Raw genomic sequence first — 18,362 nt, forward strand, 5'->3', positions numbered from 1 at the left:
CCTGTAATGTTTTCAGAGTGTCTGCTTTGACTTCGAGGTCTTTGATCCATTTGGAGTTGATTCTGGTGCAGGGTGATATATGAGGATCTAGCTTTTGTTTTCTACAAGTCATACTGCTCCTTTTGAAGTGGACACCTATACCAACACCTGCTTCAGGATGAACTGTGACACTGTGGAGAAACTGGCTTTGAAGCCCTATGAACAGTAATAACTTGCAACAACAGGTAACTTTTACTGCCTAGACAAGTTTGAAATATACCAATATAACAAACACAGGGAGCGTTCCCCACCCCGGCCCCCAGCCCCCAAAGGCAGCCTCAGGACAGAAAACATCTCTTGGAAGAATAATTTCTTCCATCGTTCAGCATTCTGTGCTCCTGACAATGTCTTTGTTCAAACAGATTTAGATACCAAGTATGCTCCAACGCATTGCTTTTTAAAATTCTTCATGCTATTCCACATCTAGAGGCAATCACTTGACATTAGGCATAAGTTGACTCTTCAAAAATGTTTAACTTTGAAACAACACAACACAAAACAAAACAAAACAGGGGACCACAGACAGGATGATGCATGACTTAGTAGATGAAATATCTAATCAAAACACTTTTTTGCTCTATATCTTCAGCCCCAAGTCATACAAAATTACTGTAAAATGAATAAGGGGAAACCATTCACAAATGTTGCTACTCTGTGATTTTGGTTATTAATACAAATGGCTTAAATTTTGTTCTACTGAAAAAAAAATGCATTATTCATTCCATGATTCTTCAGCCAAGGGCAAATTGTAAAAAGTTAGTGGTACATCATAGTTTACAGGAAGCATAGTGCTTTGTGATTATCTACTACAGTACTGTAGCTGTATGATTTTATTTTCAGACAAGAAACTAGGGTTAACTTACCTCACTTGCAATCTATGAGAAGAACAGCAAGCATACTCACATTGGCTAAGGAGTTTCTGACATCTTTAATGTCTATTTGCAGGAAATTTCCAATAATTGGAAGAGGAGTGGGGCCTGGAGGGAGTCTCTTCCTCCCAGAGTTCTGTTTCCAGAATGAAATCAGAAGCAGGCAGGAGAGACCCAGCACCAGGAACACAACTGTATCCATTGAGGCCTTCTCTTCTTGCTGAGACAACTGTGAGCTTGCAATCTTGAGCTTTCATAACACTCCTGGCTGAGTCAACATATGCTTCTTGGGCAGAAAAATGATTAAACCAATTGGGTGAACTTTAACCTCTCAGTTGAATAGAGTTTGTCTCAATGACTGAGATAAAACAAAATACAAAATGAAACAAAGGTTATTATCTTTGTCCTTCATTCTAGGCCAAATTTGAGAGTTATGTAATCTTACTGGCTAATGTCCATGCTTGGTCATTAAAAATATAAGCTTTTACATTGTGCAGTCATTTCTGGAAGATATTAAAGTTGATCATTTAATCAAAAAGATCGGTGAAAATTCTACATTCCCAGCTAATTTACCAGTAGAAAATTTATGACTTTGGGTATTCCGTAAGCTGTATGAATTGTAACTTAAAAATGTTTCTTAGGCTGGGAATGTGGCTTAGTAGCAGAGTGCTTGCCTAGCATGCATGAAGCTCTGTGTTTTATTTCTCAGCACCACATAAACAGAACAAAACAGAAGTAGTACTGTGGCTCAAGTAGTAGAGTGCTAGCCTTGAGCAAAAGCAGCTCAGGAACAGTGCTCAGGCCCTGAGTTCAAGCCATACACCTGGCAAAAAAAAGGGGGGGGGACACAAGTGTTTGTTTCCTTTTTTGCTATTGTTTCTAACATCTTTATAATGTACCATGTGATTTTTTTGGTTTCTTTCTATGTTCCCCCTTTCCCCGCTGCCCAGGGTATAACCTCTGTTTTTTATTCCAGTGCCCTGTATCTTGTATATACACTTCACTTCTCTAATTTGGGGAGGGGAAGGGAAAAGACAAAATGCTTAAACAGGGATACAGGTTGTCCCATTGCAACAATGAGATGTACATGACACTATGTTGAAAAATGAACTTTACAATTTAGGCTGGGGGCAGGGGTGGGTGGGTAGGGGGTGTTGGGGCGAGTGTAGTTGGGGAGGTGGGAGGGAATGTATGGTGGGGAAAGACAAAGTTGGAGGTAACAATGCTTCATGGGAAATGTACTCATGACCTTGCTCATGTAACTATAACCCTTCTGTACAGTATTTTTACACTAAAAACATATTTTAAAAAAGAAAGGAAAGAAATCTTACTCCTAGGCATTTAACCAAATGACTACAAGCAAGGCCACACTAAAGCCACAAGCACAAGTGTGTTCATTGCAGCATTATTTACCAAACCTAAAATATAGAATCAGCCCAGATGCCTCTCAGTAGATGAAAAACAAAGGAGGAGGCAACAGTGCTGGATAGGAAATGTACTTATTCTCTTTCTCATGTAACTGTAACCCCTCAGTAGATGAGTGTATCAAGAAAATGTGCAATTCTATGCTTCCATCAGAAAGAATGGCATTGCCCCATTAGTAAGGAAACAAAGACATGGAAAAAAGTCATATTAAGTGAAGTAAGCTAGGCCCAAAGAAATATGGTCTCCATGGTTTCCCTCATTTGTAATAATTACTCTATGTCTAGGATATTTCTAGCAGAGGATCACAGCAGCCCTAAGGCTATGTACATATGACCACATAAAATAATGCTAATCAAAATGAACTATAAAATATGGAAATGAGGATTTATAATATATATTTTTATTGTAAAAATACTATACAGAGGGGTTCCAGTTACATGAGAAAGAGAATAAGTACATTTCCTATCCAGCATTGTTGCCTCCTCCTTTGTTTTTCCCCTACTATCCCTTCTATCCCCACCTTCCCAACTCCTCCCTCCCCCACCAAAGTTGTAAAGTTTGTTTTCAACATAGTGTCTTGTACATTTCATGGTTACAATGGGTCAACCTGTATCCTTGTTTCAGCATTTTGTTATTTCCCTTCTTCTCCCCAAATTAGAAAAATGTATATACAAGATGCAGGACACCAGAATCAAATACAGTGAAAATGGGTTATGCCATGGGGAAGAACAAACAACAAAATCACATAGTACATTATAAGTACAACAGCAACAAAGATAAACCTTCTTGTGTCCCTACCTTTGGGTTTGTTTTGCTTAGCATCATCTTATATGGTCATATGTACATAGCTTTTGACCTTTTCTGCTTGTCTGGTAAGATTATCCTAGACATACATGAGTTATAGCAAATAAGGGAAACCATGGGACCTATGTTTTTGGGCCTGGCTTTCTTCACTTAATATAATTTTTTCTAAGTCTTTTCATTTCCTAACAAATGGGCAGTGTCATTCTTTCTTATGATGGAGGCATAGAATTCCATTGTGGAGTTGGGTGGGGTTTCACATGCTTGTAATCCCAGTTAAACAGTATGTAGAGACTCCAAGGCTTGTAGTATGAGGTCATCCCAGGAAATAAGTGAGTGAAACACCATCTTATTACACAAGCTGAGTGTGATGGCATGTACCTATGATCCGAGTTTCATGGGAGGTATAGATGGGAGGATTGCAGTCCAACATTGGCTCCAGTCAAAAACTTTGAGACATATCTCAAGAATAACCTTGAACAAAACCAAGTGGAAGCATGGACCAAGTGGAAGAGCACTTACCTAGCATGCATAAGAACATGCCTTCAACCAATAGTACCATAAAAAAATACAGAGAAACAAGACAAAACCACAACAGTGAAAAAAAGAAACAAAAAAGTATACAAACAGAAAAGACAGGAGAGGTTTTCTGGGAACTTTCTATTGGACGAGAAAAGTCATACATAAAATATATGAATACAAATATGGAAGCATTCAGTTACACTTGGCTCAAAAGTGAGAACATGTAGTAAAAAACATATTTTAAATCATTATTTTATGTGCACAGCAACAGCAAAGCAAGGGCATGTGTTTTAACATTTAATGCTCATTTCTCCCAATGGCTGTTACTTGGAATATTTCAATCCAGGTTGGATCTGTTCCTTGATTTTCTGTCTTCTCAGTCCATTATACATGACACTCCTTCCAAGTGTCATTCTGTCATCTTTCCCTACACCATCTCTGTGTTTATTATTATGAAGACCAAAACAAAGTTCTCCTGGCTTTTATTTTCTTTGACCTCTTCCTCACATCAAGCTTAAAAGAAAGAAGGACTGAGAACTGACTTAGAAGTTAATAATGCTTTTTATTCAGGATATGCAGGAGAGATGTGGCTGTGAATTTTCATATTCTGATCTTTTTGCTCATTGCTAATATGCTAATAACTGACCATCCAATAAGGATTAGGACATGACATTATCAATACATTACATGTAATATAGAACATAAGGAACAGCAGATATATTTGTGCAGTGACTCAAGTCCCTCTCTGTAATGGAAGTTGGGGCTTCCGATGATCTTGCAGAAATTGAGAGGTATGAAGCAAAGACAGAGAAGGCATCCTAGATGGGAGTATAGGGAGACAGAAGAATGATTTCTAGAGTAGTAGGTTGCAGATGATAGCACAGCAAGCACTACAGTGTCTGCTCTTCTTCAGGCAGGAATGAAGCAAAGCTGGTGCTTGCGGGGCACAGAAACCAATCTTTTGGCAGCTGGAGTGGTATTGAGATCCTTTGGGTCAGTGAGAGATTTCAGATTGAAGTGCTGTAAAATGGTGGTGAAGAATAAAAACAGCTCCGTGTGGGCCAGGTCCTCACCCATACAAATCCATTTTCCTGAATACAAAGCACAAAGAAGATAATTGATTTTCATATATAACTGTCACCATGAAAAGCATTCCCTTTGTAAGTAGCACAAGGAGAATATACAGCAATGTTGATGGTATATTGGGTAGATGGATGAATGGAGGGATGAATGGATGATTGGATAGACAGAAGGAGAAAAGGATGGACAGCCTCAGTCTACACATCTGATCTCAACAAATGGTTTATTTAAAATTTGGTTGATTATCTAATTCATGAAAATGTTTTCAAGTACTCTCATATTTTAATTGTTCTCTTGAAACTTCAAATTTCCACTTTTTTTTTCTTGTGAATGACCACATTATTAGTGGTTCCCATTTCTAGTCTGATATTTTATGGACTTTACACGATTCTTGTCATCCTCTAAGCTCAGATCTAACTGTACACTCCTTTAGTCAATATCCCAGGTACCATGAGCATTTGTATTTGATACCATGATATGGTAACACAAAATTGGCCTAAGGAATATTTCACATTACTGCTGGGCTGAAGTCTTCAGTAATGTCTATATATTGATGGGTTATAGCAAGCATATAAAAGCAGGAACCGCTCAAGATTACAGCAGATTAAAAGGACAAAATAGCCGTACTATATATCTGTTTCTTAACTGACACTGAACTGCAAAGGGAAAATGCTATAAAATAATCTAGAAAATAAATACATTTGAATGATAGAAAATGGTGGATGAAAGGCATACAGCTACTTTCCCACTTATCTGATAATTGGAATAAAAGCAACTGAAAGGTAGCAGCTTTCAAGATTGGGTTACTGTAGCAAAATAGTGAAGTTGAAGAGAGAATGGAGGGAACCCAGAGATTTTGGATAGTGTCTTTCAGGGTAAAACAGTGCATGCACAAGAGATCACATGACAGTGTGGCAGAGACTAGGGGTACAAGTGAAAAAGGGAGCTTACCAGCAAATATTGCTAGGATAGAATTGACATCCTGAAAAACTACAATCTGAATAGACTATAGATCTACACAGAAATTTTGAAAAAGAACCACAAAAATAATGAACATGGAATCTCAGTAAGTCAAGTAAAATAACTCAATTGAAAGACCACCGAGTCTATATTCATTGTAAGATCAGGGCTTAGAGATAGGTAAAAATTCCACTAAAAATGTCTCAGTTTGCATCAGGGCTTGATCTAGTCAGTATACTGATAATTGAGAGGATTTACGGAAGGTGGAAGCAGGAGGTAGGCTCTGTGTAGAAGGAGGTAATATGAACGAGGCCTTTTTGTGTGTATGCTGGAACTAATGCTTGAATTTGGGGCCTCACACTGCCATTTAGCTTTTTGCTCAAGGATGACATGCCACCACTTGAGCCACAGCTCCACTTCCCAGGAGATAATGTCTTCTTCACACCTCTCATCTGCTTCACTCAGCTTCTTGTTCACCATTATGTGAGCAACTTTGCTCAACCACATTCTCAATGCCATATTTTAACTCAACCTGTATAGGTCCAGAAGTGACAAAGCCAATTGACCATTGACTGAAACTGAGTTAAAAGAAATTGTTTTCTCTTAAATTGAATATTTCAAGGATGATATTAGAGTAATGACAGCGACTAACACAGCTAGAAATCCCTCCTCTAATTAAAAAAAAAAGTCTCAAGATAAAGCCACCAGACTAAAAACAAAACATTATTGAGAAAATAAAGCCCAGAAAATGTGGAACCAAAAGTGACTCTTGAATCAAAAGTATCAATGGAACAAAAGATTTAATTTTTTTCATGTGCATCTATAGACACATTATTACTCTGAGAAAAGTCATAGAACCAACTTTTGGGAAAGAGATAAACTGAACTTATAACATTTATCTGGGAATGTAAACATCTAAGAGTAGCCAAAATAATATTTAGAAGGCAAAACAAGTTTCAAATAATTACAATCCCAGATACCAAGCCTGTTATTTACAGCCTAAACTAAAAACAACACAAAGCCCATTCAGGAGCCAGAGAGAGAGAGAGAGAGAGAGAGAGAGAGAGAGAGAGAGAGAGAGAGAGAGCGTGTGTGTGTTAGTGCAGGAGTAGAACTATGATATGAATTGGGAACATAGGAGACCACTAAAATGCTATATTGAAGAAAGTCAATTACATTGGGATTTAAGTAATTTCTGACTGTAATATCACAGTTCATTGCATGGGGCACACTGTTGGGAAGGAGATCAATGTATCTCTGGATCTCATGCAGCACAGCATCTGTGTAGGACATTTGGCTCCTGTCCTGCATGCAGGGGCTCGGGTGCCTGCCAGTCACAGGGACAATCTCTTCCTTCACTTTAGCTGGTGATATGCAATAGAGAAATAATGCACTAGGATAGAAGTGGCCCCTTCTGCTCAGAATTTCAACACTACATGGAAATTAGGAAAGCAATCAACAATATTACACATTAATAAATTATATGATCAGAAGTATATTTAGGCACACAATATGATAAAAATAGGAGTATAAAATTTCAGTAAAATACTAAATACCTTTCAAGATAATGCATGAGGTTTAACGCTAAGTTATAATGTATTTGTGGGGGGGTATGTAAGGGAGTAGTTATAAATATTTTTATTTGACATAATATGTCATGACTCTCTCTTCTAGCCTGGTGGTCCATGACCTTGTGTTTTTAGTAGATGTTTTTAGTACATTTACACTGCAGGACACCTGGAGAGAATTTTCTATTTAAGATGGATAAATATGAAGGTCCACACTCCACAGTTCTTCACTGCATCTGGCTCCTGGATTTCAAGAGGCAAGATGGAGAATCTCTAGATTCAAGAATTGGGCCATTGCCATATTTCCCTTGCAGCCCTATGCACCATTTTTCTCTTCTGTCACTGCCCAAGGTCCCTGAGGCCAGCACTGCCCATGAGAATAGCACTTTCAAGTTCAATTTCTGCAAAGAACAACTTTCTCTTTGTTATGTAGTGTAAAATCAGTCACACCAGCAACAGCAATGTGAGTAGAATCCATCAAACTAATTTGATAATGTTTTGGACAAGTGTCATTTCCAAGCTAGTAGAGAGACTGTTTCCTATTCTTTCCTAAAGTTCTATCTTTTGATATTTGTTACAATATAATGATCTCACTGCTTGGTAAATTTTAATCCTTTACTCTCTGTCTTTCATTAATATGCTGAAAAATTGATGTGTTTCCTTTTCTCCTGTCTTGATACTCCAAATGACTGAATGCCATTTGCAACTAAGTCATCCTCATATCGTGAAATACTGACAAAAAAGAAACACAATTTCACAGCTGGTAGACAATGTCTGAAAATATAAAAAATATTTTTTAAAACCCTGACATTTTTCTTATATTTTGAACAGAAGTTTTGGGGATAAAGATTTCTGAAATAATAAATGAAATTCTTTTAGGAAGATGTATTTCTTATAGTGGTTTTGAACTAGTGCTTTAAAAAGTAGAGTTTCACTTTTCCTAACTCAAATTTAGAACGATTAAGATAAAAGAAAGTATCTGCAAAAATTTAAATGCTATACGAGTTAGGTTTTTTTTTGACAATAAAAACATTGTAAGAATCCTAGTCCAATTTATGTTCGTAATGCCAGTCAATAAACTCATTTCCTCCTGGGTGCTGGTGGCTTATGCCTATAATCCTAGGGTCCTCAAGAGGATGCAATTTTAGGACCATAGGTTGTAGCCAGCCTGGATAGGAAAGTTTGTGAAACTCATCTTCAAGGCAAAAACAAACAAACATAAAAGCTAAACCAGGTGCTGTTGGTTTACTCCTGTAATCCTAGCTACTCAGGAGGCTGAGATCTGAACGTTGTGGTTTGAAGCCAGCCCAGGCAGGAAAGTCCATGGGACTTTGACCTCCAATAAACTAGTCAGAAAAAGCCAGAAATGAGGCTGTGACTCAAGTGGTAGAGTGCTAGCCTTGAGCACATACAGGCTCAAGGACAATGCCCAGGGCCTGAGGTTAAGGCCCAAAACAGGCAAAAATGAAAAAAGAAAAGAAAAGAAAAATGAGCTAAGGGACAGTGTCTAGGCCCTGAATTCAAGCTCCATCAGGATCAGCAGACCTCCGCTTAGCTCTTCACCTGTGCTCCTACCTGTGTTGTGGGGCTGCTTCATCAGCAGACCGTACCTCAACATTGTGCTTGTCATCTCTGTCCCAGCCAGCCACAAACAAATCAGAAGCAGTGTTGTCAAGAGTAAAAAACGAGTGTTGATTATTCTTCTTCTCTTAAGGAATAATTTAGTTCTATTATCTGTCAGTTTGCCAGCATTTGAATCCTGGTCAATCCCAAATAACTCACAATATTATGGTTAGTCAATACAACCTAGATTGTGCATCTGATCAGTGAACCAACATGTTGTTACTACCTATACTCTTATTTTTGCCTGTCTAAATTTTCCATTTGTGAAACTCTTTGAAACTGCATAAACCATGCAACAAATTCATTCTCCCCATAAGATACAATCCAAAGGCTCTGACTGCCGATCCACTATGTCCTTTCTCTTACTCAAGACACAGTTGCAAGGAAGAATCGAGCCCTTCTTAAATTCCTTCTCTTCCCCATGACAGAAGATACATCAAGGTATATTATAACATACAAATGCAGTAATTCACCTAGGAAAAGTTAACTCTTCCTTTATCCTTTATATTCTGTGTGATACATACATGCTTACAATGCTCATACACAGAGCATTGTATTTTCTGTTTTTGTAATTTTTCAACATTACTTTCTGAGTTTACTCTGTTTCTCTTCAGCTAAATTATCACTACTATTCCTCCCCCACATCTTTTGAAGACAAGGCCAGGTTTGTCCAAACCAGCAAGCCTCCTGACTTGTTGAGATTAGCATATGTGCCACCATATTTGCTTTAATTTCTCTAAAGGAAAAGGGTTGAGGCTATTCTTGGTCAATGTATTCTAATTATTTCTCAATTCAATTTAATCTTCCACTATACTTAGTGGAGATTCTTGCACAAAATATGTACAATGGACTTGTCAAGCAATACTGACTATTTTAACAATTCTAAGTCATTAAAGCACTAGAAAATAAACCACATGTTGCCCAAATAATTAACTAACTGAGCTGATGTTCATATTTTACCTGCTCTATTTGTATCAGGAAGCAGTCAATAAAGTCTCAAGGATTATTCATGTCCAGTGGTTCCTGGTATTCTTTTGCTTTCTTTAAAATATAGTCTCTCACTTGAGAAGTATTTTTTTAAAAAAAACTCTGCTGTGAATTCCTGGAAAGTAATCAATGATAGCAGGGAAAATATCACAGATCTACAAGAAAGAGCTGAGGATAAGTCAGATGTAACTGGTTCATACCTGTAATCCTGAAGGCTGAGACCTGAGTATCATGGTGAAAAGCTAGCCTGGGCAATGAAGTCTGAGACTCTTATCTCCAATTAAGTACCAAAAAGCCAGCTGTGGCTCAAGTGGTAGAACCCTAGTCTTGAGCAAAAATAAGGTCAGGGACAGTGCCAAGTCCTGAGTTGAAGCCCTGGGCTGACATATTAATAAAAAGCTGATCATGTTACCATAGAGCAAATCCTGTTAAGAAATGTACTAATTACCTTGCTCATGTAACTGTAACCCCTCTGTACAGTATTTTTAGAATAAAAAATGTACAAAAAATAAATTACAGTTGTAAATATGCAAAAATGGTGGCATCCATTTGTGGCATAGTGTTTCTTATAAATACTCACTAATTCTCTATGCCTGTAGAGAAGAATTGTGGGAGAGAGTTCTGCCAATAACCTCGAAGATGAAAACCATCTCTTAAGTTTATAAATCATCATTATTCCCTCCAAAAACATTTTTTATCAAGTGACTTATTTTATCTGTCAATTCTTCACTGCAATGTCATAACTTAAGATGGTGTTAATTAATGTGAGTCACATTAGGTAGATTACAAAACAGATTAAGTAATGTAGGATACTTTGATTTAGAAGACAAACCTAGTAATCCCTGCTATTTTTTGCTGTTTTGTGTGTGTGTGTGTGTGTGTGTGTGTGTGTGTGTGTGTGTGAGACAAGAGTTTAGTTTACATAGCCTACACTGGCATAAAACTGGTGATCCTCCTATCTCAGTATCCTAAGGACTGGGATTACAGGTGTATGGCACCACCAACAGCCATAGTATTTGTTGCTCAAACGTAACCCAGAATGAATGTTATGGAGATAGTCAGAGATGCCTTGGAAAACAGCTGTGTCCTAGAGTAGTTAAACAGCTTTTCAAGGTCACACAAGTATTACTTAGAAATGGTAAAGTACATGCTAATTCATCATAGAGGCGAATAGATACTTTCTGGTTTATACGCACCATAAATCCAATCTTTTTGTCATCCCTAACCCAGTGATCACTGGGTGATCTTCAGTGATGACTGAAGATTAATCATCCTATATAAAACACAATTCCTGGAAGCTTTTGCTGTCCCAAACCTTCTCCCATCCTGAAAGAAGACAGCATCTTCCTGAATACATATGAGAAATGAAGAGGAGTCTAAGCGATGATTGGAGGAAAGTTTTAAAGCCTCGGGTTTTAAAGCTTTAAAAAAAGAATCTGAATAGCCATAGAATGTCAGGATAATCTTGGGGCTGGGACACAAGCACGGGGGACTTTAGGATCAAAACCATAAACAGCTTGGCCTACAGGCTCAAAAGCCAGCCCAGGGTAATAACCTGATCATCGGTGAAGCTCCAATAGTGTGGCCCTGTGGCCCGGCCTGCTCAGGGGGAGGGCCATAGGCCAACCTCACTGCTCCACACACCAGGCCAAGGGACAGAGCAGGGCATTGAGAGGCTGATGTCAACACCCCAAGGCGAGCCATGCTGCCAATTGCACGGGACATACCCCGGTCAGGGGGTGGGGCAAGCTGTCAAGAAGTGATTGGACAGTGGGGAGCTTGGGGGAGGAGCATGAATGGCAGTTGGAAAACAGTCCTGAGGGAGGAAGGGGCAGCTATGGAGAGTAGTAGGAGTGGAGGAGAGACTGCTGGAGGGGAAAGCCTGCCAGAGCAGAGCAGGGCAGGCCTATGGAGGACAGGACAAGACTCACGAGGCCATTTGGGGCTCTGGAGACCATTTGGGACCTCCTTCTAGAGAGGCCTGTGGAGAGGCTCCTCCCAGAGCAGAGCAGGGCAGACCTGTGGAGAGTGGAGAGGCCTGCAGAGAAGGAGGAAGGGTAGAAAAGAAAAGCCTTCCCCTTTGGAGGTTTGGAGCTCTGGAGGTCTGAGGTTTGCAGACTGACTAATTTGGTGGTTTGCAGACGAAATAATAAAGGTCGGGGGATCAGGGCTGCCCATTGCAGGCTTGGAGGTTTGATGGTTGAGACTGCTCCTGGTTCTGGGTATCTAGCCCAGGACAAGGTAGTCGCAAGACCCATTTCTGGTGTAAATAGTGTAAATAAACTTGTGCACTTTTCACTGTGCCTGGATGGATTGTCTCGCTCTCCGGAAGTCAAAGGTCCAGTATCTGTGCCTTTACTTTCTCCTGGCTTAAAATATGGAATTACGAAGTCTTTCCCAGGGATTCACTCCATTCTGCTACAGGCAGAACTGTAATGACTACACGTTCTTTTCACCGCTTGCTACATAGAGATTATTTGGAAGCATCACCCAAACGGATCACAGTTTTTGTCAGGAATAAAAGAATCTGGCCTCACCTGCATCCAGTGTGAGTTCTGATTCTTCATATTTTCATTGAATTTTTTCATCAAGGTAAGAAAACTTTTTTTTTTTTTTGGGTCCGGTCGTGGGGCCTGAACTCCGGGCCTGGGAACTGTCCCTCAGCTCTTCAGCTCAAGGCTAGCGCTCTACTGCTTGAGCCACAGTGCCACTTCTGGCTTTTTTCTTTTTGCTTATGTGGTGCTGAGGAATCGAACCCGAACCCAGGACCTCAGGCATGCAAGGCAGGCGCTCTACCACCTTCCCAGCCCCTGGGTAAGAAAATCTTGATGTTTATAATCAAAACATTTCTGGAAAATAATGGAGCAAATCACATTGCAGGGAGCACAATTCAGGAGACTGGAATCGGAAACCTTTTAAAATACCATTAAAACAGACAGACTTCTGACAGGTAAGGTATTCTGGTAATTTTAAGCACTATCTTATCCAAAAGTTCTCCTCTCAGAGTCGAGTGTTCAGCATTCATTCAATCAACATTTCACTTTTGGCCATTACAAACTTTCTGATTAAATAATGGCATTTAACACATTTAGTTTCCCCTCACTGACTTTACTCTCTTAATAGCTGCTGTCTGGCATTATGGAAGAAAGGCAATAATTGAAATATTCAGAGCAGAATCACACCTGTATGTGAAATTGTAGGACAATATACATGAATATTAAAGAACAAGAAATGTTTTGTGGGCGAGTTCACATGTTTGGAAGAAAAATTGCAGAATGTATTCATGATGTATTGGTAGACCTATTTACAGAGGATAATAAATAGAAGATACATTTATTACTCTAAAATAAACTGAGAACTTCTGTATAAATCCTATATAGGTGAAATGTATATAAAATACATAAATTTAGTCTTTTTGGTGTTCATGTGAATGCATAAACTCAAAGAAAAGCAAGTATAATGAAGGAAATTAATGTGGAAGTAAATGTCCATGTCCCTAATTAAACTTAAAATTTAATATATATCCCAAAGGCGATGCAAAAAAAATAGTGTGATATTGTTTAATTTAGCCATGAAGAAATCAGAATGCTTTCATAATTTAAATTTTTTGTTCCTCTCTTAAGAAAAATCTATTGTTTTACAGGTAACACAATTAAAATATAAAACATCATTTTATCAATTTTTTTTTTTTGTCAATTGTGGTGCTTGAACTCTGGGCCTGTGTACTCTCCCTCAGCTCTTCAGCTCAAGGCGAGTGCTCTACCACTTGAGCCACAGCACCACTTCTGGTTTTCTGGTGGTTAATTGGAGATAAGAGTTTTACAGACATTCCTGCCTGGGTTGGCTTTGAACTGTGATTGTCAGATTTCAGCCTCCTGGAGTAGTTAGGATTACAGGCATGAGCCACTGGTGCCTGGCTCATTTTATTGATTCTATATACCACAAAAATATCTAAATTTAACTTCTGTTTGTATGTAAAAATCTCCCCAATTCATTTCTATCAACCCTAAGGAAAAGTGACTTAAGTTAAATGTTCTGAATAATGAACGAATGTCATTCAGAGAATGAATAAAGTTCATTAAAAATATGAAATCAATTGAGTAAGCTGGTCATCTACTGGGTTCTTTTTAAATGTCAGCACTAACAATTTCTTTGGAGGTTTTATTTCAGCCAAGGAAGTATAGGGTAATTTTGAAGCCTTGGAGATTATGTGTGTGTATGTGTGCATGCACACGTGCATATGTTTGTGTGTATATAATGTATGCATGTAATTGCCAAGAAATAATGATTTTATTTTTATTTTCAATTCATTGGAAAGCTAACAACCAAGTACATTTTGACAAATATTTCATAGGTAAGTGGAGTTGGCAGAGAAAGTTATTTTGTCATAAATTTCTAAGGGTCCAAAAAACATAGTGAAAACAGATGAGCAACTCTGAAACCAGAGCCAAATCTACTTTAGAAAGACACAGAGTTATCTAGCTGAAACCTAGTTGAATGATTTTATAAAATGTTTCAATAATTGGGAGAGGAGTTGGGCCAGGAGGGAGCCTCACTTTTCCAGGGCTCTGTCTCCACAGTGAAAGGGGAAGCAGAAGAAGACACTGAGCGCTAAGATCACAACCAGATCCAGGTTAGCCTTCCCCTTGTGGTAACAAGGGCAAGCTCAAATCCCACCTCTGTCAGTGTACCTGAGTCTTTCAAACTCATGGGCCCATCAGCTAGATGTGCTCCAATCCCTTTGCAATTCTCTTTGGAGTGACTGTTGTCCCAGTCTTAGAGATTAAAAAGTCAAAATGAAATGTTCTTTGAACTTGTGTGATTATTTTTTCCAGTGAAAATCTCCCTGGAGATTATGGCTTGATTTTACAGAATAGATGACATAGTGTTAGTAATGTTGAGGGGGGGGCGGGGAGAAGTCACCGACATTTCAAATGGCTAAGCAAGTTAGAAGAACTTGGAGATGTTAAGTAAAACATGTTTTCCTTGCTAGAGATCATAGCTAGGACCTCACACCCGCAGGTGAGCATTTTACCAATAAGGACATCATATGCCAAGGAAATGGTCTGATATAAGAAAAATAATCAAAATGTTTAATTGTCAACATAATAGCCAGTTTACAATTTATCACTTGTATATAATATGAGTATATCCTTTAAAGATGGTTTTATTTCCTTGTCAAAACCAAGACATATTTTTTCTCAGTAATAGAAGCTTTCCAACTACTTAATGTCCTCTGTAAATTTTATATCAAAATAAGTTATTTGATTCAGCCCATGAATAATCAACATATATAAAGATCCTAGCTAAATAAAATTCCATGATATTCACCATTATGCAGTACACACAGAGAAGATAGATTTCTCTTACAGTTTTCCAATGAGAAATTTGAGATTCAGTTAGAACAAGAAAACAATGTCACAAGCTCAGCAAAGGGAGAACCATGACTTTTTCTGATGGCCACAATGTTATACTATGGCTTCACTGCAGATTACTGGAGAGCTATTTTAGTATGCAGAGGTGAAATCTCTCAGTACATATGAGGGAAGCATCAAGACCTGGCGATACAGTAGAGAGATCTTGAACCAATAAGGCTTCTCTTTCCAGTCACCTTTGGAAGACAATTTCTATTCTTTTGGTCAATAATACAGACAAAGAAAGAGAAATTACAGACAGAAGAAGAAAATAGCTAGGGATAGACTAGAAAACTGAAGGGAGGGAAATAAAACTAAAATGGAGGAAGACCATGAAGATAACAGAACTAAGACAGAATTCAGTCATCATAAGGATTTAAGTTCCATTGTAATGAATGGTATACATTAGTACAATAGTGAAGACAAAACCAAAGACAAAGCACATTTGAAAAGATATCATCGTTTTGTTCTACATTAATTCAGCAATTCATAAGCTAATTCATGAGCTAAAAGTAAGGAAAATGAAGTACTGTTAAAACGTTTCAGCCTCATATTTATTGGGAATCTTTGTGTGGATTTTGAAAATATATATAGAATGTTTACATACTTTTGATTCAACTCCTTTGCCTAAGGTAAAATTATTTCCATTTAGGGCAGAGTAACTGAGCCTTGGAGATACAGTCCCATAGTGAAGGACAAATAGACTACAGTTGGTATACCTGAGGCTGGAACCCATAATCCCCTGCATCATGCAACGTTTCCTCTACAAAGACACTGAGTTCTACATGGCTTATTAACATTTACTGACAGTGTGCTCTGGTTCAACACTTTGTAACATCCAAAATAAACATGCAGGTGGTTAATTATTACAGCACCATATGGTTTAAATGTAGAGCAGAAAAGTTCGTTTTTATAACTTTTCAAACTTGAGTCATCACTTCCCTGATTTTCCTGCATTTCTCTGTTCCTTCCCCCAGACTCATTTCATATTTCTCACTGCCTGTATTACACGTGTACATTGAGAATCCCTGCTGTATTTCTCTCCCTTTCCATTTTTTATTCAGCCCCTCTCCTTCCATGATCTACTTCCCTTACAGCCTCCTTTTAACTTCCTGATAATCATTTTGTTTGACTGACTGTTCATTGTTTGAAAGGTTTGCTTCATGGAGTTTCACTCCTGTATATGCTATACTTTAGGCAAATATATAAGCATATACCAATAGACAAGATTTGGTTTAGTAAAGTAAAGCCACCTTATTATTGATGATACACTTTCAGTAGCTTTCTCTACTGAATTGACTCCTTTTGATTATGAAGAGATAGGTATCCCTTGGTAAAATTTCAGCATTAAGCTCTTGAGAATCATAGTGTAATGTGATGTAATCAACAAGTACAGCTGGGGACTCGAATTATTTTCTGAAATATTAATAGAATTTTATCCTACAAGAGTTTCTGGTTTACAGCCAAACTACATATGAAATATACAGTTCCGATATGGACTGTGCCCATAGCCACACAGCCTCCCTTACAATCAACAACCCTCCCCAATGTGTTTCACATGATACCAGTGTTATACCAACCCAAAGTTCAAATTAGTTAACAAACACCCAAGAAAGCAAATATCAGTGCCCTTGATGTACACAGATGGTAAACAATTTTCAGCAAAGTATTTTGAAAGATTCAACCACACATAAAACAGATCGTACACCACGATCAAGCTGCTTTCATCTCAGATATTCAAAATTTTAATTAACACATAGTTAAAGTTACATATTCTGTCTCATCTATGTTACATCTGATTTATTTCCTTCTGTTTTTGGTTCCTCAGTATTGAGACAACCTCTTTCCTGCGATGACTGTGAGAAAGCAGCAGTGTGTCTGCAAAGCTGGGCTCTCACAGTGCTCTCTAGGGCTCGATACACATAGGTGTCACTACCAACCCTGTATTCCCCTACTCCACTTTTCTCTGCATACTGGTAGGTTTATGAAATATAAACAATGGGAACTGAGAGATCAGGAAGAAGTGAGACCAGAGGTTAAGACAAATGCCAGAAAATTTGACCTCAGGAGATTAAGACCAACATGTTGAAATATGGCTTGTACAGCTCAGAGTCAAACCAGGAGCCAAGGGAATGTGAAGAAACAAATGGCCCCAGAGGTGGTTCAGCCCTAGGGAGATGATATACAATGACAGGATATAGTTTCCACAACACTACTCTCCCACCTTGCTCTTTGTCACCTTGTATGCTTCTGTTGGTCATGAGGGATTGATGACTTGTTCTACCTCCATGCTGAGCTGTGAGTCTGTGTGCTAGGAAGAAGAAAGCTGTATCTTATCTGTGTTATGGGGGCGTCTGATATCCCAATATGAGGGACCTGGATTTTGAGTAGGATAATAGAGAGGGCCCCAGCTATAATCAAGTAGTTTTGGTACTGAGCCCAGCACAAGGACATGACTACCCTCAGTGACTAGGTTTTGGGAGCATGTAGTCAAAGGATGAGGGGTGAGTGACTTCCAAGGGAGAAGACAGATTGTACACCATCACAGCAGCAACCAGACCATCTCTTCCTCTTCATACAGGAGTGAAACAGATCTGGTACTGTTGTACCCCCTGTCGCAGGACCCCCACCAAGAAGACCACCGAGAGTCAGACATTCCGAAATGCAAAAGCAAGGCTTTATTCAGGCGGGCTGCAGCTCGGGCTTTGTCCCACACACCGACTCAGCGGAGCTTAGGAGGAGAGCCCCGAGCTGAAATGTCACAGGGTTTATAAAGGCAAAAACTACAAAGTTACAAAAGGAGAAGGAGAGAAAAAAAATCACAGACTGACAAATTTACAGCAACTAGAGGCATCAGCAGGGCATTCCAAGGTGATAAGAGGTAGTAGGGAGTTATCAAACTGGCTGGGTCTCAATGGGCCATCTGGACATTCCAGAGCAGTTAAAGCTTAGCAGGGAGTAATTGGTGGTCTGTTTATCTTGGGCCAGCTTGGTCATCTCCTGAAGTTTGTGGGGACCCAAGGCCAGCTATAGTACAAAGTGGGGCCTGACTTCGGAGTAGCTTTGTTCAAGTA

At 38.8% G+C, this 18,362-nt stretch overlaps 1 protein-coding gene and 1 pseudogene across 2 annotated transcripts in view; both read right to left on the bottom strand.

The window, feature by feature from the left end:
• Positions 1–1,162, bottom strand: part of LOC105999359 (cytochrome P450 2C5-like) — a 14,644-nt gene extending 13,482 nt beyond the window's left edge. The window contains exon 1 of one of the 2 annotated variants that reach the window (XM_013034332.1): positions 943–1,162. In XM_013034332.1, coding sequence (XP_012889786.1) covers positions 943–1,110 — 168 coding nt within the window. In that variant the 5' untranslated portion in view covers positions 1,111–1,162. Of the gene's footprint in view, positions 1–902; positions 922–942 lie in introns of those variants that run through there. The other variant, XM_013034333.1, reaches the window with a different exon arrangement.
• Positions 1,163–6,153: 4,991 nt separating this feature from the next.
• Positions 6,154–18,285, bottom strand: LOC105999355 (annotated as a pseudogene).
• Positions 18,286–18,362: the final 77 nt, after the last annotated feature.

Source organism: Dipodomys ordii, unplaced genomic scaffold, assembly GCF_000151885.1.
Source record: "Dipodomys ordii isolate 6190 unplaced genomic scaffold, Dord_2.0 Scaffold188, whole genome shotgun sequence".
NCBI classification, from domain to species: Eukaryota; Metazoa; Chordata; class Mammalia; order Rodentia; family Heteromyidae; genus Dipodomys; species Dipodomys ordii.